At 36.2% G+C, this 24499-nt stretch overlaps 1 protein-coding gene across 4 annotated transcripts in view; it reads right to left on the reverse strand.

Moving 5' to 3' along the window:
• Positions 1-706: 706 nt before the first annotated feature.
• The window catches only part of scn4ab (sodium channel, voltage-gated, type IV, alpha, b), a 176423-nt gene continuing 152630 nt past the window's right edge, over positions 707-24499 (reverse strand). Inside the window, exons 1-25 of one of the 4 annotated variants that reach the window (XM_059552950.1) lie at positions 18296-18458; positions 16985-17309; positions 16748-16868; positions 16448-16535; positions 16043-16171; positions 14333-14424; positions 13956-14207; positions 13738-13801; positions 13409-13550; positions 12570-12767; positions 12273-12483; positions 11931-12169; positions 11616-11789; positions 10694-11050; positions 9554-9901; positions 8248-8365; positions 8010-8164; positions 7761-7934; positions 6316-6438; positions 5848-6129; positions 5679-5732; positions 5446-5583; positions 5258-5362; positions 4885-5155; positions 707-4128 (exon numbers count right to left, since the gene is read on the reverse strand). In XM_059552950.1, the coding sequence (XP_059408933.1) occupies positions 2891-4128; positions 4885-5155; positions 5258-5362; positions 5446-5583; positions 5679-5732; positions 5848-6129; positions 6316-6438; positions 7761-7934; positions 8010-8164; positions 8248-8365; positions 9554-9901; positions 10694-11050; positions 11616-11789; positions 11931-12169; positions 12273-12483; positions 12570-12767; positions 13409-13550; positions 13738-13801; positions 13956-14207; positions 14333-14424; positions 16043-16171; positions 16448-16535; positions 16748-16868; positions 16985-17309; positions 18296-18393 (5496 nt within the window). In that variant the 5' untranslated portion in view covers positions 18394-18458 and the 3' untranslated portion in view covers positions 707-2890. Of the gene's footprint in view, positions 4129-4884; positions 5156-5257; positions 5363-5441; positions 5584-5678; positions 5733-5847; positions 6130-6315; positions 6439-7760; positions 7935-8009; positions 8165-8247; positions 8366-9553; positions 9902-10693; positions 11051-11615; positions 11790-11930; positions 12170-12272; positions 12484-12569; positions 12768-13408; positions 13551-13737; positions 13802-13955; positions 14208-14332; positions 14425-16042; positions 16172-16447; positions 16536-16747; positions 16869-16984; positions 17310-18295; positions 18459-24499 lie in introns of those variants that run through there. The other 3 variants (XM_059552959.1, XM_059552969.1, XM_059552979.1) reach the window with 3 other exon arrangements.

Here is a 24499-nt window from a genome sequence, read left to right on the forward strand (position 1 = left end):
AATTAATGGTTTCAAATGTCTGCTTTCAGTGGCATTACAAATAAAGAGGGTTCATTTCATTTCAGAATCTTCTCTCCAGTATTAAACTGGACACTGAGTGTGTCACTCAAACGGCAGTGAGAATGAATGAGCATATTAACACCACTCGGCTTCCACTCATCAGAGTGAAAGAGATGCAGTGAACACACTGACCGGCTGTTCTGAGGTCACGCTTCACAGCTGACCTCTGACCTCATTTGTATGCATGGCACTTGTGCGGCTGTGATCCAGGGGACGCCGCAGTAGTTCTGTGACGTCCAGTGAGGGGCATGTGTGCTTATGTGTATAGGTTTGAATACGTGTGTGTATGTACAGTATGTGTGTGAGAGAGTCACTAATGCCTTGACTGAAGTATTCAGTGCACCTTCAGTGAAGCCTTCATTTACCTCTGCAGTTCATTCATTTTAACAGATATTTATGCCTTTAAATTTTATTATTATTAAGCCTTTATTAAATATGATAGACTGCACGGATGAAAGAATATAGCATTGCTGTCTTAAAAGTCATCTCAATACTATAAATAGTAAGTATTGTGACCACAGCGTGGCATATGTTTGCAGTATCAGCTGGAAAATTTGCTATATATATATATATATATATTTTAATATAATGCAACAGTTCAATTTACCATCTCTTAATTGCATTAAATGGATTAAAACCCCAAGGCTCAAAAAACAAGTTTATTTCAGTCATGTAAACAGAGAAAGAATATACAATAAAATTTACAAATGTTTCAGTTCTTGAATTTTTTGTTTTTGTTTTTTACAAGTTCTATTGCATGCATTCAGCAAGTGACAGATACTGTGAGGTGTCAATACATTCAGCGCATGAAAGAGTGTTATTAATGTTAAGCAGAACATTATAAAATAATCTAAAAATGATTAAACTTAAAAGTTTCACAATTTTCTGATATTTGAAAATTAAATGACCTGCAAGATTTTGATCATTGCATTACATGAAATACATTTTGATTAATATTATTAATAATATGTCTTGTACAATTGAATAAAAATGATAAATGAAAATGTTTTTCTGAAAAGCATTTGGCCTCTGTAAATACTAGCATTCAGTTATTCTGCATTCTCTCTGGTATTCTCTGCTTCTGCATTCTTATTTTTTTCTCTGTCACATTATTATTGCATGAACAAACTGAATTATGGATAGGTTACATTTGTCCTTGTAATATTCTGTCTCTCTGCTCACCTCCCTCACTGTTGGTTTGCATTCTACAAAGAAATATAATAAAAGTGAAAGAAATGCCATTAATAAACTTTTGAAAGCATCAGAAACTTAATGTTTAAGTGTTCCAACATTTGTAGCACGGAGGGCTTAAATAAATTGGTAGCATCGGTAGCCAGTGCATGTTTAATCACATAAAATGGATCCTCAAAAGTACAAAATGTTTCACCAATTCAATAAAAAATAAAATGTGAAATGACAAGCAAAAAAAAAAACAAAAAAACTTCCTAATAACTCTTTAAATCGGTTATGTGAGAGACAGATGAATTGTTAACTTTGCAATAAACTGTTGATTACCAAAATGAGAATACATTTATGAGTGTGCAACTGTAATTCCTGGATGAGTATATTAAAGCATAATAGGGATGCTAACAGTCACATTAGCTTATTGTAGCAGACATAAGTAATGTGTCCACAGAACATCATGCACAGTTTCCACACAAAGCTTATAAAAAGCTGGCTAGTTTTTTTTTTTTTTACTTATGACCCTGACACATCCATAGATACATGTTAGTTTTTCTGACATACAATGACCTGGTGAAGCAATCCTTTGCATAGTTTCATCTACAGATTATTCTCTGTATGTTTTGTCATTACATCCATTATCACAACTGGTCAGAACAACCTGACGTTCAGGCCACAACTGCAAATCTTTCTCATTTATAATAAATTATATCTAAAAGTAAAAATAAAAAATGACCTACATAAATAAGCCAAGGATTTCACAGACTATATACTTGCATTAAACAATTTGCAAGCACACCCCACACACATCACCTCATGAGGCAATTTAAACATTACAGAATTCATATTTACAATATATTCATCTGGGGAGCTAACTGTTGGGAAGACTCTTTTACAGTTTGTGTGTTTTATGGTATGCCTTAGTTAATCTTAAAGTGTTGTTTTGTCTTGGGGCCAACTAGAGATTCTGCTTTTACTTGATTTAAGGTTTAAAATACTGCCAGAGTCAAAAACCAAATTAACTGCTGTTAGTAAAGTCTGCATAAAGGCAAATACTGTTATTTACAGTGAACTGTTAAGACTTTGCTAAATGCTAATAATCAGGTCATTTTTAATGTTCATTTTATTTACTGCAAAAGTGTTTATTTTGAATTGAATTGTAAAAATCATTCAAATTAGCTGTAAATATAGATCTCAGATGTGTTAAATGTTAAATGCAATAAAATTAGATACTACATAAACATATGCAATTCAGGATTTATTTTAGGCTTTGCCAGGTATCATGACAAGTCCCTCCTGTTATTCCTCTTAATTAGTTAAGTAAGGATTAGTAATCATTACCCTTTTACTTTTAAAAAATGTTGTCATGTCAGGTTCTGTGCATTAAAATCATTGATATCTGCACTAAGAGCCCAATCATTTCCATTGTTATTAGACAAACAGTTGGTGATCATCTTCTCAAGGGCAGTACTGAGAGGAGCCATCGACTGCATCAATAATATTGATTACAACTCGAATCTTCCCCATACTGACTCCATGAATTTCTTTCATTCTGGCTGTTGTGTGCCAAAGTATAACTCTGAACAGTCTCCTAAGGGGGTCTCAGTATTGCTGGGCTTTTTTTTTAAGTGTACATGTCTTGATCCTGTTACACAATGGACTCTCTCGAGTTTTCTGCAGTGGCTGAGGAGTCAGGAACGGGGAAAGGGGCAGAGTGCAAGACCACATCGCTCTGAACTCTCACCGGGGGACGCTTCACCCCATGTTGTGGCTTCCCATGTTGAGAGAAGGAGAAACCCTTAGGTTTGTCGTCTTCAATAGCTTGATCTCCATACAGACAACTCATTTTCTTAGCTATCATCCCCACTTTTTCTGGCGCCTCTTCACCTTGTCTCTTCGAGTCCGTCTTCTCTCTGTACATATACGAGGCGTGTTTGAGGCCGCGTTTGAGGACGTGCTTGCGGTAGGCTCTTTGAATGGTCGAAGCGGACTCTTCTTCTTGCTTCCGTCTGAGAGTGCTGGTGATGGGCTCATACGAAACCTTCGAGGGGTTGTTGGCCATGAACTTCTCCTCCATAGTTGCTTTCATGGCATCCATGGCATCAGAATCTCCCAGCACCTCTGTAGTGAGGGCCAGGAGGATGTCCAGACAGTGGATCTTATCACCAGGGACCATGGGAAGGTCCATTGTGATCAGCTTAAGGGTGTTCGGCTTCGGGATCCTCAGGGGGTCTTTCAGCGTGTCGCAGAATTCGGACAGTCTACTGTAAGCGATGAACTGAGAGGCGGTGGGGTCAAACTTCTCCCAGGTTTCGTAGAACATCTCAAAGTCGTCCTCGCACAAGGGGTCGCTGCTTTCTTCTGTCGCTACGTTGAAGTTTTCAAGGATAATGGCTATGTACATGTTGACCACGACGAGGAAGGACATGACAATGTAGCTGCAGAAGAAGACGATGCCTACCGCAGGGCTCCCGCAGTTTCCTCGGACAGGCGATCCCGAGTGCTCCACATCCGGGTCGCAGTCTGGTGGGCTGTTGAGTATAGGTGCCAGCAAACCATCCCAGCCGGCCGAGGTTGTGATCATGAACAAGCATATGATACTGTTCCCGAAGGTCTCGAAATTAAACATGTCATCGATGCCACCTTCTTTTTTCACATAGCCAAAGTTGGACATGCCAAATATGGAGAAAATGAACATGATTAAGAATAGAAGCAAGCCGATGTTGAAGAGGGCAGGAAGTGACATCATCAGCGCGAACAGTAATGTCCGGATTCCTTTGGCGCCGCGGATGAGCCGCAGGACGCGGCCGATTCTGGCCAGTCGGATGACGCGAAACAGCGTAGGCGACACAAAGTACTTCTCGATGAGATCTGCCAGCAAAAGACCTGTGAGAGAGACAGGAAATATTATAAGCAATGATATATGAGAGAAAATCTAGTCTACAACAAGGTACTTTTTGCATTCATGTTGCTGTTTATATGATTTTGAAGTTTAATGACCCTAAAAGTAAATCAAGTAAAAAATATTTAATGGATTATATTACTTTAATATAATAACTTTAAAGTAATTAAGTAATTAAATTTTCCTTACACCTTAAGAATGTGTGTGAACATAAGTGAAAGCAACACACACACACACACACACACACACACATATATATATATGATATAAATATATATATATATATATATATATATATATATATATATATATATATATATATATATATATATATATATATATATATATATATATATATATAAATAAGCAGTGAAGCAGATTTGTTAAAGTATTAATTTTTGTATTAAGATTGTCATATTATCTTCTAAAAAAAATTTTTTTCTTTAATGTAATATCAGGACAGTTATATAACCCTGACAGTTTCTCTGGCTTCATGCCTGACAATAAATAAATAAATAACAAAAATATAATGTATATGATAATAAATACTATATAATGTAATGAATTTGTATTCAGAAAAACATTCTCATTATTTAATGGTATAAAAGATGAAGCCACTGCATTAACTGTATTTGGATTGTAAAAACATGGAAGTAAAAAATGAGCATCCTGTCCCTGACCCTTTAACATTTTTCTGCTTCATGATTACTTAATGATTACCATCAGTGAAGCAGACTTACCTAAGATTGAAAGAATGACCACCACAAAATCAAAAATATTCCACCCAATGGAAAAGTAGTGATAGCGCAGGGCAGTGATCTTGAGAATACACTCCCCGGTGAAGAGTACGATAAAGACGAAGTTGATAAAGAACAGAATATATTCCTTCTCTTCACTCTGGTCATCGGTCTCCACCATCATGGTCACCATGTTCAGGCAGATCATCACCATAATGAAGATGTCAAAGAACTGCTTGGTGACCAGGTCGAACACCAAACCTTGGAAGCAATTCTTCAAACATCAGAAGAGAAGAGCACCCCAAGGAAAAGAAGGTGCGAGTTAGTACAGATTCAAGTCTTTTAATGGTTAATCTGGGGCGGGGGGGACTATTACCGTAGGTCTTGGAATTGGTTTCTGTGGCTTTTTGGCGCCAAGTTTCTTCATGGCATTGTAGTATTTTTTCTGATCCTCGGTCATGAAGATGTCAGTTCCTCCTAAGTGTAGACACAGCGACAATTATTTCAAGACAGAAGGCATTTTAGTGTTTCTACAGATCCAGAAGACCAAGTGCCAACACTTATCTTTGCCTTTTGTTGGTTGAAATTGTCAATGATGACACCGATGAATAGATTGAGGGTGAAGAAAGAGCCAAAAATGATGAAGATGACAAAGTAAATGTACATGTAGAGGTTGGACTCATAGTCTGGCTGATTTTCAACCTACACAGAGAACAAAAACAATGTTTAGGAATAAAACATATATTACAGGAGAACAATTAAAGATCTCTTAGTCAAAGGCTGAAAATCAACATTACATTACGTGAATCCACAGCACTATACATGATGTCCATCCATCCTTTGAATGTTGCCTGGAAACCAAAATATATATATATTTTTTGGTTTTAAGTATCCAATTTTTTTAAGTTTTTAACATTGCAGTTGTTTATGGATGGCAGACATTTGAAGATTAATATAAATGCTCACCACTTGCAGTAAGGAGAGGTATCCCATGCCTACGTTATCAAAATTAACCTTTAAATTCATCCATCGCACACTTGGATCATCCTCTACGAGCATTAAACAGTCACTCTTATTGTTGACCAGAGTGGCTGGAAAACGTTCTTCGGATGTCATGTTATAGCAGTAGAAAAACTTTCCAGCAAAAAGGTTGACTCCCATGATGCTGAAGATGAGCCAGAAGATCAGGCAGACCAGGAGAACGTTGAAGATGGATGGAATGGCCCCCACCAGAGCGTTCACCACCACCTGTGAATACACAGAGTGTGAGTGCTTGGAACCGTACCTTAAATTGTTTGTGGTTTTTAACTTTCAAATGTATTAGATGGACACGAGCACAATATATGAAATGTGAGAACAAGGAGAGCTAATAATATTAGGGATTTGCTGATGAACAAATGATGTCCAGGTGAGGGTGGGCAGCGGAAAACTCACCCTCATTCCTTCAAACCTGGAGAGAGCTCGAAGAGGTCTCAGCGCTCTCAAAGTCCTGAGAGACTTAATGGCCCCCAGATCAGAGTAACCTAAGATATTTGCAGTCAAACTGATCAGGGACACCTGCAGAGATATTCATTAAAATACTTATTTTTCATCAATAATACATCTCTCAACAGTTATAACCATTTAAATCCATATTATTTATCAGGAATGGGTTAAAAGTGACAAATAATATGCATGGTTAAAAAATATCTATATATTTCCTAATATTTTCTAAAGAAAGTAGGTCAAATATTATAATACAAATGTTAATAAAAATAAAATTATAAATAAAAATCATTGATTTTCTGTTTAAATGTAATGATGGCCATTGGCCTTTTACATTATTTCTTTTCAGTGGCTGTTAAAATGTTTTTGTACACCACTGCCTGTCCTGCAAAAGCCACTGCATTTTGTTGATCTTTAACAATGATTTTCCAAATATGTTTTTAATCACATAGTGATCCCTGTCACCAATACAAAAGAAAAAGAAATTTTTGTTGTTGTTGTGAATGTGTATTCACACTCTGTACTGCATGCAATAAAAAGCAAAATAACATAAGTGAAATATGAATCAAATTCAATTAGAACTGGGATTTGTTGTGACAAACTTCAGTAACAATGATTCAGATTGAATAGTGAAATATGTAAAGACCAAACTTCTTGCGATGAGATGTATGCTATCCATACTTTTAGCAGAATAGTGCATATGAAATGAACTATAATCTGCATTTTAAGATGCAACCTGGTCCTGTATAAGCATGAAGACATTGAACCTTTCTCTGTTGGCCGGCAGCGAACAACTTGACCCCACCCACAAACACATAATTTTACTGACGACTGCTTCTCTAATCTTGGGGAGTTCACCGTGGGATTCACTAAACACTTGCTCTTGAAAGATGGATCAGTATCATGTTTATCTGGACCAGCTGGCTCCACTGAATCGCAAGTATGATAAACAATAGATGGTTATATTTTCTAACAAGTGTTCAAAATACGGAACTATGGCAATGGGCCAAATTGTTTCCGACATGCGCTGTACGCGGTAGACCAATCACAACAGACTGAGCCATCTGACCAATCAGAGCAGAGCAGGCTCACGGAAAGGAGGGGTTTAGAGAGACTGAATCTTAGAACTGTTTTGCACGAATCATTTGAGAATCGCTGGAAAATGAGGTGATATTAAATGCATGTTTTGAAAAAACTAAAGCGCTTTTTGACCTTGCATGCATGTAATCCTATTGTAGAAGACTCCCAAAACAATATTAGGAACCTTAAAAATGGCATAATAGGGCCAATTTAAGGATCACAGATGAACAAAGTTTCGTATAAAACAATAGTGTCAATTTTATATGTACTTTAACTTGACATTTTCTGTAAAATTAGGAACAACTGATACTCACATCAACAATGAGAAAGTCCAGCCAACACCATGCGTTTGTGAAATAGACCTTGAAGCCATAGGCTACCCATTTCAGAAGCATCTCAATGACAAACACATAAGTGAAGACCTGATCTGCATATTCAAGGATGATTTTAATCATTCTTCGTTGTTCAATATATATGTCCTCAAATGCCTAATAAACAGAAACGAGGTTTCAGTGTACTGTGATCAATCAAGTATCATTTTTTGTTTCTTTCAATGGACTCACTAATGCTCCACTGCTGAGGAGGATCATGAAGATGATGAAGGTTTCAAAATAGCTGTGCTCCACAATGGTGTAGCAGGTTTTACGGAAATTCCACCATGTCTTCCCTTTACCTTGGGTCACGTCAAGCTCCAAGCAAGGACATCGCCTGAGGCAGTCTGGGAACGCAGACAAACCAAAACATTAATAAGAAGAATATAACCCAGTACAGCATCATGATAAGTCATAGTTCACGTCTCACTCTCTGTGTAACAGTCTTTAGGGATGGTGGAGTCCTCTTCTTCCTCTTCTACCACCTCTTCTACGTCAGGAGGTTTGTCCACTGTGCTGCAGGTTGATGATTCATCTCCATCTTTCTTCTATACAGATGAGAAAACTGGAAATCAATTTCTGGTAGGATTAGTACTTTTACAAACTCTTTTTCTAATATCGTCTGCTGGTCTGGCAACTGGCGAGTAAAGTCGAGGTCACACTAGACCAGGGATGTTCAACCGTCTGGCAGACTTTACTTCCAACCCTGCTCCAACACACCTGATTCACTATACAATGCATCGAAACACTCCATTTTACTGCAATGCTTCAGTCTTGTAGATTTAAAGGTATTTTTGTTTTAAATTGTCTAAGAGTTGATGCTGTGACATATCAATCTCCTATTGGTCACACATCTTCACGTCATACAAATTCGCAGGCCAGAGTTCACCACAAGTTTCGCACAAGTTTGTGTTTCTTGTCTCTAGCGTTCACATGTGTACAAACTAAATCAATGGAAATATATATAGTGTGATTCAAAGTGAAAGATATACAAAGAAAAACAAACCCTTAATTTTTTGCTAATTACCTGATACAAGCATGCAAATAAAAATGTCTGGAAAAAGTAAAGGTTAGATAATCTTTTCAGCTGTTCATTATCTCAGAAACCTCATATTTCACTTCAGATCTAGTTCGATTCTTCACACGAGACTTGAGTACAGATTTGCGTTCATGTTCCCTCTCTCTGACACATAGCTAGATGTGAAATGCAGTGCTGTGCGACACATGGGGGCATGACATACGAACTGTGTTACTTGATCCAGAGGCATGCCAACAAGCAGTTGCCTAATGAATTAGGGCCAGTGTGCTTCTACAAATAAAATATGAAATAAAATGCATGAACTGAACTGGAAAAATGTAAATTTTACAGGGAATTGGGATTTAGTGAGGTAGGGATTTATGGCACTGACATGCTTTAAACGTGTTGTTGTAAAATGGGTGCTGATCAGAACGTTGTTCAGTAAGGTAACTAATCATGCTGGGGGTCTTTCCCACGCCCTGTCACCGTGTCACATGGTTTCTGCCATTCCTTAGACATACTCTCTAAACAAGATGACCCGGGGGGCTCCAGATGGACTTTGCAGGTGTCACAGTATTTGAGACACATGTCTAGGTGTCAAGAGATGTTGATGGACAGATGTCAGCGATACTCTGGCAACCCTTTTTGCATTTGTGTGATCTTTCACATTAGACTGTAGGAACATAACTATCAACATTTTGCACTGAAAAAAACTCACTTTAGTATTTTTATCGATGTCCTCTTTGTCTCCATCCTCAGAAGAACTGTTGCCATCATCATCGTCATCCGATTCACCGTTGGCTATAGGCACTTTGACATCAGACAGACCGGAATTCATGGTGATTTTAGAAGTGCTTTCTTCATTTGCTTTCACACCTTCTTCCTTAGGCTTCAGGCCCAGAAATTTTCTCAAATGTCCGATAACAAAGGCCTTTACCCAGTCAATGCCTCTTGTAATTCTAGCAACAGCAATCTGCAGATTGTTCATCTCCCCGTCATCATCAGACGCTGCCAGGTTGTCTCCGCTGAAGGAGCTGAGCAGCAGAGCCAGGAAGAGGTTCAACACCTTCAGGACGAGAACAAGAAAAAAGAAAAATAATAATAATAATTCAAAGATTAATACAATGACATACTAAAATTGTAAAGTGATAGGGATCGGTGGCCCATGAGGCCACTGAAGAATGGGATAGTTTGAAAATAGTATTTTCATTGTCAATAAAGGGATAGTTCACCCAAAAATGAAAATTCTGTCAATTACGCACCCTCATGTCATTCCAAACCCGTAAGACTTAAGAATTAAGATTTTTGATGAAATCCGAGAGCTCTCTGACCCTCCATCGACAGCATTGTAATTACCGTGTTCAAGGCCCAGAAAGGTAGTTAGGACATTTTTTAAAAAAGTCCATGTAACATCAGTGGTTCAACCTTAATTTTATGAAGGCTCGAGAATATTGTGTTGAAGACTGGCATGGAAAAGAAGAGATTTTTGAATAAAGTCATAACTTCTGTTTTCGTTGAGCACAAAACATATTCTCGTAGCTTCATAAAATTATGGTTTCAGTTGCATTGCTGTCTATGCAGGATCAGAAAGCTTTTGGATTTCATCAAAAATATCTGATATTCTGTTCTGAATATAAACTAATGTTTTACAGGCTTGGAACAACGTGAGGAGGAGTATTTAATAATTTTCATATTTGGGTGAACTAACCTTTAAATTGTCATGGTCATTAAATTTTAAGGTCATTAAAAATCCAAATGTAAAAATAGCATTATCTGAAGAAGGCTGTCTATATCTATCTATCTATCTATTGGTCGGTCGGTCGGTCGGTCTGTCTGTCTAAGATGGAAATCCACTCACCACTAGGTTTCCTATAACCATGACCATCATGAAGACGACGATGCACATGCCTTGGCCAGCCACTTCCATGCAGTCCCACATTGTTTCGATCCATTCCCCACACAGAACACGGAAGATGATGAGGAACGAGTGAAAGAAATCTGTCATGTGCCAACGAGGGAGCTCACAATCCACTGATATCTTACACACACATTCAGTGTAGCTTTTTCCGAAAAGCTGCATCCCCACCACAGCAAAGATGAAGACAATAATGGCCAAGACGAGGGTCAGATTCCCAAGAGCACCTACAGAATTACCGATGATCTTTATCAGCATGTTTAGGGTTGGCCAAGATTTTGCCAACTTGAACACACGCATCTGCAACCAAAAGAGCCATGATTTGAATAAACAGTTTAGTCCTGAAATTTTGAACATTGCAATTTCAACAATTTTTGTATATAAAATACATTAAAATGTACAATTTTACAATGCAAAACACAATTTCCCCCCACAGCCATTTCAAGTTTGGGGTCAGTAATTAAAAAAAAAAAGAATATTCTTATTCAGCAAGGATATGTTAAATTGTTCAAAATTGTAAGTAAATGCATTTATAATGTCAGAGAAGATTTCCTTTTCAAATAAATACTATTCTTTTGAACTTTCTATTCATCAAAGAAACCTGAAAAAAGTAGCATGGTTTAAACAAAAATTTTTACATTTTTAAAAACTGTTTAAATTTAATAAATGTTTCTTGAGCAGCAAATCAACACATTAGAATGGTTTCTGAAGGATCATGTGACACAGAAGACTATTAAAAATGCAGAAAATTCAGCTTTGCATCAATAAATTACAATTTAATATACTGTAAATTCAAACTGATGTATTTGTGAAGATTGGTGAAAAATCCCTTTAAGAGGCAGTCAAACAATGATATTTTACCTACCAAACGGAAGGACCTCAGCACAGACAAGCCCTGAACATCGGCTAAGCCCAACTCCACCAGACTCATGGTCACTATTATGCTGTCAAAAATGTTCCAGCCAACTTGGAAGTAATAATACGGGTCCAGTGCGATCAGTTTTAGCACCATCTCTGCTGTGAAGATACCGGTGAAAACCTGCAGGGGAAAGAAGACATCATAATGTAAGGAAAACACCAGATTTTGTGTGCTGGCAAAATAACTATAGTATAATAAACATTAAGTTTTCAATATACATTTTAAAGGTTCAAGTTATGATTGATAGGTAGGTCTATGTACCAGGTTTCCCACTGACAACATGTGTTCGAAATGTGCAGTCATAGGATAGTGCTCCATAGCCATGAACATGGTGTTGAGCACAATGCAGATGGTAATGCCCAGATCCACAAAAGGGTCCATTACAAATAGGTAGATAAGCTTCTTGAATTTCACCCATGGCAAGCAGCAATCCCATTTCAGGAATATGTCAGCAAACTTGTACCAGTAGGGAGGACATGGCCTTTGAGTATCCTCCAGCTCTATTGATGAAATTATTTTAACACACAAAACCCAAATGTATGAGTTGGCTTCTTTAATTACTGTGGATCTCGCTATTTAAACTAAAGTGAAATGTGAACTTACCATCTAAAGCATTGTTTGTGGTGCTCACCGCACTCCGTTTTCTCATCTGCGAGTCAGGGACTTCCAAATAATTCATGCTACCTTTGGATCCATTTGACTTCGAGAGGGGCTTCAGTGCAATCCCGTCATAGTCGTTCTGCATTTGGTCATCTTCGTCTTTCTTTTTGCTGGATAGTGATGTTTTACTGCCATTTATCATGTTGTTCTTCTGCTGCTTTATGCAAGGCAAAATCAGAACTGACAATTAGTATTACTCAAACTATATGATCCAAGGATCTATGACAAAGTTTGACAAACCTCAGCTTGTTTTTTGAGCTGATTCAGGATTTTTGCATACTCTTCCTCCTTTTCTTTAGCTTCTGCAATGGTGGCTTGATTCTGTTCAGCATATGCCATGGCCACCACAGCCAGAATCAGATTGATGAGGTAGAACGAACCCAAGAAGATGATGACTACAAAGAAGATCATGTATGTCTTCCCTGCTGCACGGAGCGTCTGAAACATTTAAGAGACTTTTTATGCTTAATTCGTGTTCTTGTTCAAGTCACAGAAGCATAGAAAACAATAGTGCTGCGGATACTTTTTCTTTGCTAAAGAAAGTTCAAATGCTCACACGTTATTTTATGGTCCAGTTCTCGATATTAACAAACCATAACTATGATTTTGCCTCAATATACTCCCAATTTGCTGCTTATTAATAGTTAGTAAGGTAGTTGTTAAGTGTAGGTTTGGGGTAGGATTAGGAATGTAGAATATGGTCATGCAGAATAAGTGCTTTATAAGTACTAATAAACAACCTATATGTTAATAATAGACATGCTAATAAACAACTAGGTAATAGTGAGAATTGGCCACTAAAATAAAGTGTTACCGTTCAAATGAACAGCATTAATTTCCTTCTTCATTTACTGTGTCTTTTCTGAATAAACACATTTTCTTATTCAAAAATAAAATAAAATAAAAACTAACCATTTAAATGGCAGCACACCTGAAACAAGCTTTGTCTTTATGTTAAGCTGTGTTTTTTTTGCTGCAATTGAAAGTATTGGACAATCTTAAGTTTTGTTATGGAGCAATTTGTGCCACATAAAAGAGAGCAAAGAACAACGTGACTTTAACAAGATACATATACCCACCAACTGGAACAAGTTCTCCCAGAAGTCTTGAGTCATTAGCCGGAAAAGGGCTAAGAAAGCCCACGCAAAGTTGTCATAACTAGTGTAGCCATAGTTTGGGTTTTGTCCAGCTTTCATGCATGTGTACCCTTCAGGGCACTTCCTGTGAACAGCAATGGCAAACAGGTCATTTAAACAACAATATATGCATATTTATAGTTCGTTGACAATGGCTTCGTTGGATACATTTAGAATTGAAATTTCTACTTGCTTCTGGTAATCCACAGTGTCAATTCAAAGTTGATTAAGAGGATTACTTATGAGGAAAATAACATATTTGAATAGCGTACCCTGCATCAGAGCTGTTCCCACATATTAATGGATCCGCTTGGCCAGGCACATAGTAGTGGTTCGCTATGGCAGAGGAATGGAAATCAAATAATCAATACCGCTGCAAGGAGAATCTGATCGCTAAAATAATTTAAGCAACAAGTTGTTTTCTTAATAATTCATATGTGCAGCAATTGTGGGCTACATTTCATGTCACATTACTGATGCAAGAAGTCACCTGGGTTTTCAATATATTCCTGAAAGTCGAATGTGCTGTTGGCAGTGCCATTGATGTCAGTGTAATTGAAGAGCATGGTCAGGTTATCACTGTTGATCCAGGCAAAAGACCGGACACACTTTTGCCGCAAATTTCCCATGAACAGTTGCAGGCCAATGAGAGCAAACACGCTGAGACAGAAGACAGTGAGGATCATGACATCCGCCAATTTCTTCACCGACTGAATCAAGGCGCCAACGATGGTTTTAAGACCTGGAATTTGCAGTTCAACAAAATCTCAGCTCAGGTATTCCCAAATTATACAAAAACATGTTATGACTTCAAGTTAGTAGCATTCATATTTTCTGTTGCCAGGTGAAATGACATGCTGTATTAACCTGGAATTACAGTTATTGTTTTCAGGGCGCGAAGAACACGGAAAGTCCTCAGAGCGGATACATTCCCCAAGTCCACAAACTCAGTGAGGTACCTGTGGATGAAGTGAAGAGGATTATTATTGGCTTATTATGCTTATTCCTTCAAAACCTCACAATTATACCACTGACACTTCATAAAAACACCTTGAACATTACATAGATTTTTACAATTTGGTATTTTACCAAATATTGACTATTACTGTTATTTTTAAAAAAAGGTATACTTATAATTTAGTACAGCACTATTATAGACAATGTAATTACATGAACAGATAATAGTCAATGTTAGATTTAATTACTTGCAACTGCTTCCAACATGTCTGGTTATAGATTTCTGTACATCTGATCATTGGCAGTGAACATGATTTATGTAACTGTTCTTTTGAAATATTCAAAGAATTCAAAGAAATCTCTTTTACAGAAAGGAACTTTCTTAAATCATATTTTCATCAGAGTTTGCTCAAGCAGAGTCTCAGCATGTTATTAGTGACACTTTGTTTTTCCTCCACAAGTATGGTCTTCTGAGAAGTGTAGAAACTGCTGGGGTCAGAGATATGTTCAGTGTAGACTATATTTAGCTGGAGTGCAACAGTCGATCACAGAAGCCAAATGGCATCATTATGTGTATACTATGGACCAATAGCAAGTTTGGCAACTGGATCACGGTGTGTAGTTTTCAGTGCAACTGAATTTATGTAGAAGTAGTTCAGGAGATGTTTACCGGTATTAAAATACTGTGAGAGAATATTGAGAGAATTAAAACTCAAAACCTGCTCTTAAACTTTGTATATTAAGGATTCAATTGACTAGGCATCAAAGGGAAACACACTAGAAATCACATTTATTAAATTTTTCTGATAACCTACAACAAAAATAGTTCATAGACTACTGTATACTAAAGTATACTAAAATACCTTTAGGTATTGGTACCAAGGAATACTATGGATGGCAGCAGAGGGAATGCAGTGGTAATAACAACCATGTGGGATCTCAAAAGTCCTCGGACACCATCAGAACTACAATCAAACCGCAGCCTTCCTTGTTCTGAGGAGGGCCAAAGTGGGAAGTTAAGAATTACTGCTAAAAATAGGTCTGGTAAGTGATCTCGCTTTACAAGTGGATAAACATTTTCATTCAGCCAGGCTGTGATTGTAAAGGGAGATGGGGGTGGACCTCGGGGACACGTATGGAGAAGCTGAGGAGGACTGCCTTGAGAGGACCAGGACCTGCACGCAGCCTCATTACACTTTTGGTGATGCTGTAAACAAACTGACCCTTGACCTCTCACATCTGAGCGCGTATTTTCACAATGCTTCTGTGTCTAATGTGGTTGCCAGACCCCACCTATCTCATGCACCACATACCCTGACAGAGCAAAAACTGATTAGTCACACACTATGTTGACTATTTGGATCGGCATCTGATTACGGAAACTGCTGTTAAAAATAAAACGGTAAACTATTCCAATCCTCTTCTGAACAATCCGTTTGCATTTAATCACACTGCGAATTGAAGTATTTATAATGCAGCATTTTGCATGTACTGTCACACTTTTTCTTTTGTTTTACACATTTTTTACATTCATCGCTACATTGAAAGCCATAACAAATCTTTGCACTGGCTTGTTTAACCTCGGATTTTACACTTATAGTGATTCAGGGTCATACTTACGCCATGGAGATGACCATAAAATCCAGCCAATTCCACGGATCTCGCAGGAATGTGAAGTCACCGATGCAGAAGCCTCTGGACAGCACCTTTACAAGCGCCTCAAAGGTGTAGATGCCTGTGAAAACGTACCTAAGAGCGACCAAATTACACAATAAACAATCAATGCATATAAACCTGTCTTAATAACTTCCACATTATGTTGCCGGTTGGCTCATTTTATAGGGATTTTATGTCAAGAGCATTAATTATCAGGGTTGTGCACCAGAAATAAATTAAGAATGTCATTAAGTTTCCCTGAATTTGAATGAAATTAGTATTGAGAATGGAGAATTGTCATTCAAATTCAAGGAAGCAGAATTATTAAGAATGCTGGGATAGATTTTGGAGATATGTTGCAAATCTTACTCTACTGTTTTGCTCCATTCTGGAGGTTGACTCATCGTCATGAAAACGCAGTTTGCCAAGATGGTTATCATGATGAACATGCTAAATAATTTGTTTTGAAGTAAAGGAGAACTCAGAAGGAATGATCTGTGGCTCTAAATGAAACAGGTCAAAGCATTACACAAAGTTAAGATGTCACCCTAAATAATATATGGAAATCAAAGAACAGATGGAGAACATCGTTATATGTTGATATACATTGACAAAATGACATTATATACAGTATATATAAGTAGTATTTTCACGGGCTATATGAAGGATATGAATGTATGAGTATTCTTATGGCCACTCGTCGAATAGGGCTGAATGGACTTATAATGTAGCATGCAGGTTCAGCATTGAATCGGTATATTGTATTGCCTTTGGTGACCACGATGAACGTCTGCAAAACAAAAAAAGAGACACAAAATCTCTTGTGGTATAAACAATGTTCTGTTCAACCAGATTTGTAAATATTTATGGACATCTATGCTTTGGTATTTCGCTTTTGCCACTGACTTTTTTGGCTTTGTAGAATGGATCCAACTCTTCCAAAGGAACATTGAGGAGATTCGGTGGAGGGTCTCCGTAGATGAAGGGTAGGGGCTTTCCTGCTTCCAAATCACTGGTGGGTTTGGGCAGATCCTCCTCAGGCACCTCGATATTCTGGGCCTTCATCTGCTCCTGCTCGGCGGCCTCTTCTGCCATCCGCCGCTCGATCTCGGCGAGCGACTCCAAAGTGAAGGGGCGGAACACATCGGCACCTGTGGGAGGGAGCAGGCTCGCCATCTTGACATTCTGTTGAAGGAGGGCTGCCACCACTTCGGGGTCTCTCAATTGTGCCCTGCAGGGACAAAATGTATTAATATTTTACATTATAAATAGCATCTACCATCACAGCTTAATTTCTGCACATACATACAAAAGTTTTTCTAAGAGTTTGAAATAAAACAGGTTATTCTGAGATTTGAGTTTAAATAGTTAACGTGACATTACGCTGCATTGGAATTATAAGTTCCATCTGCATTCTGAGCAGTTTTGACACATTGAGCTTCCAAGTTTTTGCGTTCCATAGACTCCTGTAGATAGAAACCTTTTTGTTTTCTTAGAAAAGGTCCAAAATGCACACAGCTTACAAAAGAAACCTCACATGATGATGTAAATACTGTAAGTCGTCACAGAATAAGAATTTGGACAAAAATGTGAGATAGCGTATAATTCCTAGGTGACAATTCTATACACTACTGAACAAAAGAAGTTTTCTTTTTAAAGACATTAATACTTTTATATCATCATGATGCATTAAACTGATTTTGTGTTACATAACATTCTATTTCAAATAACTGCTGTTCTTTTCAACTTTTTTTCATAAAAGAATCTTGGGAAAAAATTATTCACAAAAATATTACAATTTTAATAATTTTTTTATAAATTTTTACTTAATTTTTGATTCAATAAATGCAGCCATTAAAACATCAACCACAAACTTCTGAAACAACACACAAATACACTTTTTTTTTTTGCTTTGTAGAAAGATCCAACTCTCCATATAGTGAGATGACTTTATTAACATCATATTTATTTATTTATTTTTAATAACTGTGAGATATAAATTCAAAATTACAAGAAGTCTAATATACAAGGCACTTTCTTTCTTCAGGACACAGAAAAATAAAAAAGACAACACTAAAAACTAAGAATAATATTCCAGTTGAACTAAACTGTACATCACATTTAAAGCACTATTAATATCACAGCACTGTCACATACAACAAAAAATGCTGTATACAGACCAAAGAAGTAACCTGTTTGAAAAGTTTTCAAACTTACAGTTGACGTGGCCATAGTTTTAGGTTCTTAGCTCTGTTTGGATGAGCAGCACGATTCCTGCGCCAAACCTCCATTAGGTTTAACTTTCGCTTAGGCATGGCTGCTGTGTCCCCAAGTTCTGTGTACAGTTAAAAGCTCTCGACAAACTGAAGGATGTAACTTCAACTGCGCGCTGAAATTTGGGGCTGCTTTTCTACTTTTGGGTCAAGCTTGACCAGGATGAGAGCCTGCCCCCTCAGAAACACAAAACAATTCAGATCACAAAGATTTGATTGAGGCCGAGTTCATTGGGTTGTCTACAAGTGGGTCGTCTGTAAGTTTCCACTTTAAGAGATTTGCTCCAGACAACCCTCACTTTTCTTAGAAAAGAAACAGTGATGAGAAGTCTCACTTACGTTTCTAAATATGTAAGAACAAAGTTAACATTTTTCAAAACGTTTTAGTATATTCTCCAAGTTATGATATGATAGAAATCATTGGGATTTTAATGTGAAGAATCAACAAAACTGCAGTCTTTTCAAGTGACCTTAGTCAAGTGGGCTTATTGAAGTGGGCTTATTGAAGTCTTTCTGTAGACTCCACACAGTGGCTATGTGAAGCGGTGAGTCCCTGCACATGTGCGTACATGGAGAGCAGAGCACTGCTAACTTCCCAGAAGCTGTGTTCTGGTGCCAGATCCACCCAGCAGGGGGATGGTCACTATCACATCTTTCTTCCATCTTCCCAGTTTTTGAAATACATTTTGTAATGTGAATGGATTTCTTTGGTCATTTTGAAAACAGCAATAATTAATTTTATTGGCAGCCTCTATAGGAGGGATGGTCAAAAAGTTATTTTTGTAGTGTTCATGCCATCACATTTTGAAAGATATTAGGTAGGTAAATTTGAAATAATTTACTCCACATGTTTGGTGGACTATAGTATAAAAGCAGCTTATTTAATTAAAAAAGGAAAAAGTCACACTTATTGACTAATACAATGCCAAAACAGCTGCCATGTTCCACCTGGTCATTTCATGTGTCTAAGTGATCTACAGTACAATTCAATTAATTTAATTTTTCATAACAGAATGCAATTTTTGTATTCAGATGGTGTATAACATTAATGCAACCTACATATACCTCAGTCATTGAATTTTATGCATATGAAAACAAAGCTTTGTGGGACATAGTTAGGGTCTTTAATGTCATGCATTGTATAAATGTCCTAGCTCACATGTAATTTTATGGAGTTTTTGTCTACTGGAAGATTTTTGGAAAAAATGTTTTGTCAGCTAAACAACTGTTTGGTTGTTAAATAAGAGCACAATTCATTGAACATGCTGTACTTCCATCCCTCATAGCCGCGTTTTTTGCTGGGTGTATGCCGCTCCTTTAAGCACTGGTCAGGGGCCAAAGGCGAGCTTGGGTCATTCTGCTGTTACATAACACAAACTCACCTGTTTTCTGACAGGAATGTGATACGACCTACAGTCTTTAATGAGGCCTATTATGCTTGGCACGCCTGCCGGTGATTAATATAGCTGTCACCCTCTGGCAAACAGGTGTCTGGGTCCTTCAGATTGTGCTACAGTGAATTTATTAAATTTGTTATGATTTAAAACGTTGGTCTGAAGTTGTGAGCGACTGAAGTCGAGGACTCATGCTGTACCTCAGCAGCTGCTGTAGGCCATCACCCCGAACGGCATCGGGTTACTGGTGACTCCACTCATTCCTGCCGTGTGTTTGCACGCTTACATTGTGCCGATAGACAAGCCCCGCCTCCTGCTAAATTCCTCCCCGCCCACCACTCGATCTCTCTGTGGAGTCTTTGCTTTTTTATTCAAGGACCCCTAAAATCATTGCATCCTTTCTCAGTGCCTTTTTCTGTGTTTTAAATATATACACCAGTGGTGTGCAGTGATGTTCTGAAACGAGGCGGCAAAGTCCTCAAAAATGTTTAGATATATATATATATATATATATATATATATATATATATATATATATATATATATAAACTTAATTTCATGTCCCAGTCACAATTTCTTGTATTAAAAAAAAAAAAACATTTAAATTAAATTAATATATTTACATGAATTTTCTATTTATTAAAGCCCAGAATCTCTTTTTTGGGATCATCAGTCATAAGTGCTCAGTAAATATTGGTCACAAACGCAAAGAGGACACAAGAGGATTTGTTGTATGAACCAATCACAGCCGAATATAACCAATCATATCCAATCATATCGAGATGGAGGCATTGCCTTCTCTCATGTGACTTTTCCCCATTCATTCTCAATGACCCCCCACCAAACACTCTGCATGCTTTAGAGGATCTGTTAAAACTCAATGGGCTCAGGGGAGGCAGGAGAGATGCAGACTCAGAGTCGCAGAGTCGCTGTTGGACAATGTTTCTTTAGAAAAACAAGTATACACTTTTTAATGTTATGTTTTGTAATACTGGCATTGTCTTATTTTTGTACTACAAATTTTTTTCTCATCCAATATTTTGAGGAGGCACTGCCTCCCTTGTCTCCTCAGAGGAAACGCCCCTGATATACACACAGGGCTGTTATCAATATTGACAATTTTCTGTTATCTCTCTCTCTCTCTCTCTCTCTCTCTCTCTCTCTCTCTCTCTCTATATATATATATATATATATATATATACGAACAGTAAACAATAATATTATGAAATATTTTTACTGTTTAAAATAACCATTTTATATTATTTTAATTTATTTCTGTGATGCAAAGCTGAATTTTCAGCATCATTACTTCAGTCTCAGTTCAGTGTCAGATGATCCTTTAGAAGCAGCCTAATATACTGATTTGCCGCTCCATAAACATTTCTTATTATTATCAATGTTAACAACAGTTGTGCTGCTTAATACATGTGTAGAAACAGTAATACTGTATTTATTTTTAGGATTCTTTGATAAATACAAAGTTCTAGAATAGAAAACCTTTGCAGCATTATAAATGTTTTTCTGTCACTTTTCATATACAGTACAGACCAAAAGTTTGGAAACATTACTATTTTTAATGTTTTTGAAAGAAGTTTCTTCTGCTCATCAAGCCTGCATTTATTTGATCAAAAATACAGAAAAATATGTAATATTGTGATTTTTTTTTGTGAATTATTTATTAAAATAATTGTTTTTAAATGTATTATACTTTAAATTATCATTTATTTCTGTGATGCAAAGCTGAATTTTTAGGATCATTATCACATGATCCTTTAGAAATCATTCTAATATGATGATTCATTATCAAAGTTGGAAACAGTTCTGCTGCTTAATATTTTTTCAGAACATGTGATACTTTTTTAGGATACTTTGGTGAATAAAAAGTAAAAATAAAAAAAAGAAGCTATGTTTTTAAAAAATAAATATATTTTGTAATAACAATATACACTACTGGTCAGTAATTTGGGGTCAGTAATTTTTTTTTCTTTTTTTTTTTAAATAAAATCAATACTTTTATTCAGCAAGGATGTGTTAAATTGATAAAAAGTGATAGTAAAGAAAATATATTATTAGAATTTTTTTTTATTTTGAATAAATGCAGTTCTTTTTAACCTTTTATTGATCAAATATATTAGACAGCAGAACTGTTTTCAACACTCATAATAAATCAGAATATTAGAATGATTTCTAAATGATCATGTGATAGACTGGATGTTACATGTAACACTGAAGGCTGGAGTAATGATGCTGAAAATTCAGCTTTGCATTACAGGAATACATTATTTTTTTTAAAAAGTATATTCAAATAGAAAACTATTATTTTAAGTTGTAATAATATTTCACAATATTAATGTTTTTTCTGTATTTTTGATCAAATAAATGCAGGCTTGATGAGCAGAAGAAACTTCTTTCAAAAAGATTAAAAATAGTAATGTTTCCAAACTTTTGGTCTGTACTGTATATAAATTAATAAAACCTGTTCGTTTGCACTTTTTGTCATCAACAAATATTGAAAGATAACATATTGTAGTTATATTTAAGATTTTATTTTCTATTTTGATATTGTTTAATATATAATTATTTTGTTTACTTTATTTTATATTTTATTATAAATTACTTATTTTATTTTAGTTTTATTTTATTCCAATTTATATATATATATATATATATATATGTGTGTGTGTGCATGTGTACATACACACACACACACACACACACACACACACACATATATATATATATATATATATATATATATACACACACACTCAGAGAGAAGATTTATTATATTGTTAGACAAGGCCTGTGAAATTATTAAAAACCTATTAAATATGATAATGAACTAATTGAAAGTGACAATCTTTGATAATAAAAGCCCCCAAATGAGGATATATCAGAGACATTACTTTGTAAGGCGACCATTGTTTGAAAAAACAAAAAATAAATAATATATATACATATCTATCTATCTATCTATATATATATATATATATATATATATATATATATATAATGAGGACATGAAAATGCACTGGTACTGCGTAACAGGGATGACTGTGTCTCTCTTGTTGCCCTGGTCTCTCTGAGAGATGAAGAAAGGGAGACAGAAAGCACAAACTCAAGAGTGTGTGATCAGAAGGAGACCAGATTGGCACAGTGAAGCCCAATAGTTGTGGGAAAATATCAGCCATCATTCATCTCTGGCAGCTGAGATGAAAAATAACCTGACAGGAGCATGTTTGGAGGAGGGAACAGTTGAGGTGGCTTGCAGTCCAGTACATGTAACCCAATCTAAAGGGTTTACAGTCCTTTGGAAGGCCCTGTCCCAAATGGAGCACTTGATGAATAAAAGGTTAAAAAGAACTGCATTTATTCAAAATAAAAAAAAAAAAATTATAATAATATATATTCTAATAATATATTTTCTTTACTATCACTTTTTATCAATTTAACACATCCTTGCTGAATAAAAGTATTGATTTTATAAAAAAAAAAATAAAAAAAAAAAATTACTGACCAGTAGTGTATATTGTTATTACTATTTTTTATTGCTATTTTTTTTTTTACTTTTTATTCATCAAAGTATCCTAAAAAAGTATCAAATGTTCTGAAAAAATATTAAGCAGCAGAACCGTTTCCAACTTTGTTAATGAATCATCATATTAGAATGATTTCTAAAGGATCATGTGATAATGATCCTAAAAATTCAGCTTTGCATCACAGAAATAAATGATCATTTAAAGTATATTCAAATAGAAAACTATTATTTTAAGTTGTAATAATATATCACAATATTACATTTTTTTCTGTATTTTTGATCAAATAAATGCAGGCTTGATGAGCAGAAGAAACTTCTTTCAAAAACATTAAAAATAGTAATGTTTCCAAACTTTTGGTCTGTACTGAATATATATTTATATTATATCATGTTACATGGCTCATGTTTTCTTAATCTCTTAAAGGAACGGCATACACAGAATCACCCATCAATGGTTTTTAATGGATTGTGTCAGACTTGGTGACAGCCACCCGGGCCACCAGAGCTCACAGTCAGCAGATCAGAGACACGCACCATATACTGTGAAGCAGGGGGCCCAAGGTGAGACCTGAGAACTAGCGTCTCCCTGACACAGACGCAATCCAAACAGGCCATTAAAGTCAGAAAATCTGATACATCCAAGCTGACAATAAACAGACAGGAGTGAAGTTCCAGATGGCAACATGTTCAACGAGTGTTTTCACCCGGCAGAACAAGACATCAGTTGTGTAGGGCCAGTATAGGGTCAATGGGGATTTACACTAGTCGTGGACTCTTCACTGTGCTGACAATGCCACCAGTCACACGAGCAGAAAGGCTAAACTGGGTCTGTAGCGGCTAGAGGTTTGCCGTAACAGGGCCTTTCTATTCCAAATGCTGTTTAGGATCATACTGGTCTCATAACAACACTTCATTTTAGTCAACATACAGCAAAGACTCAAAATACTTTTGGATTGAAAAATAAATAAATACATAAAAAAGGTAAGATGCTAAAATATTAAAAAAAAAAAAAAAAAAAAAAAAAAAAAAGAGAACATGGAAAATGTTGATTTTCAGACATTGGAATTCTACCATTAAAAAAAATACAAATAATAATAATAATAATTAATGCTAACATATATTCTGAAAGGTTGCGTGCTGTTTTACCACAAGTCCATTTTCATATCTCAAATGATGCACAGACATTACATTTCAAACATTATTCAGAGAAATTTCT

Source organism: Carassius carassius, chromosome 1, assembly GCF_963082965.1.
Source record: "Carassius carassius chromosome 1, fCarCar2.1, whole genome shotgun sequence".
Taxonomy (NCBI): domain Eukaryota; kingdom Metazoa; phylum Chordata; class Actinopteri; order Cypriniformes; family Cyprinidae; genus Carassius; species Carassius carassius.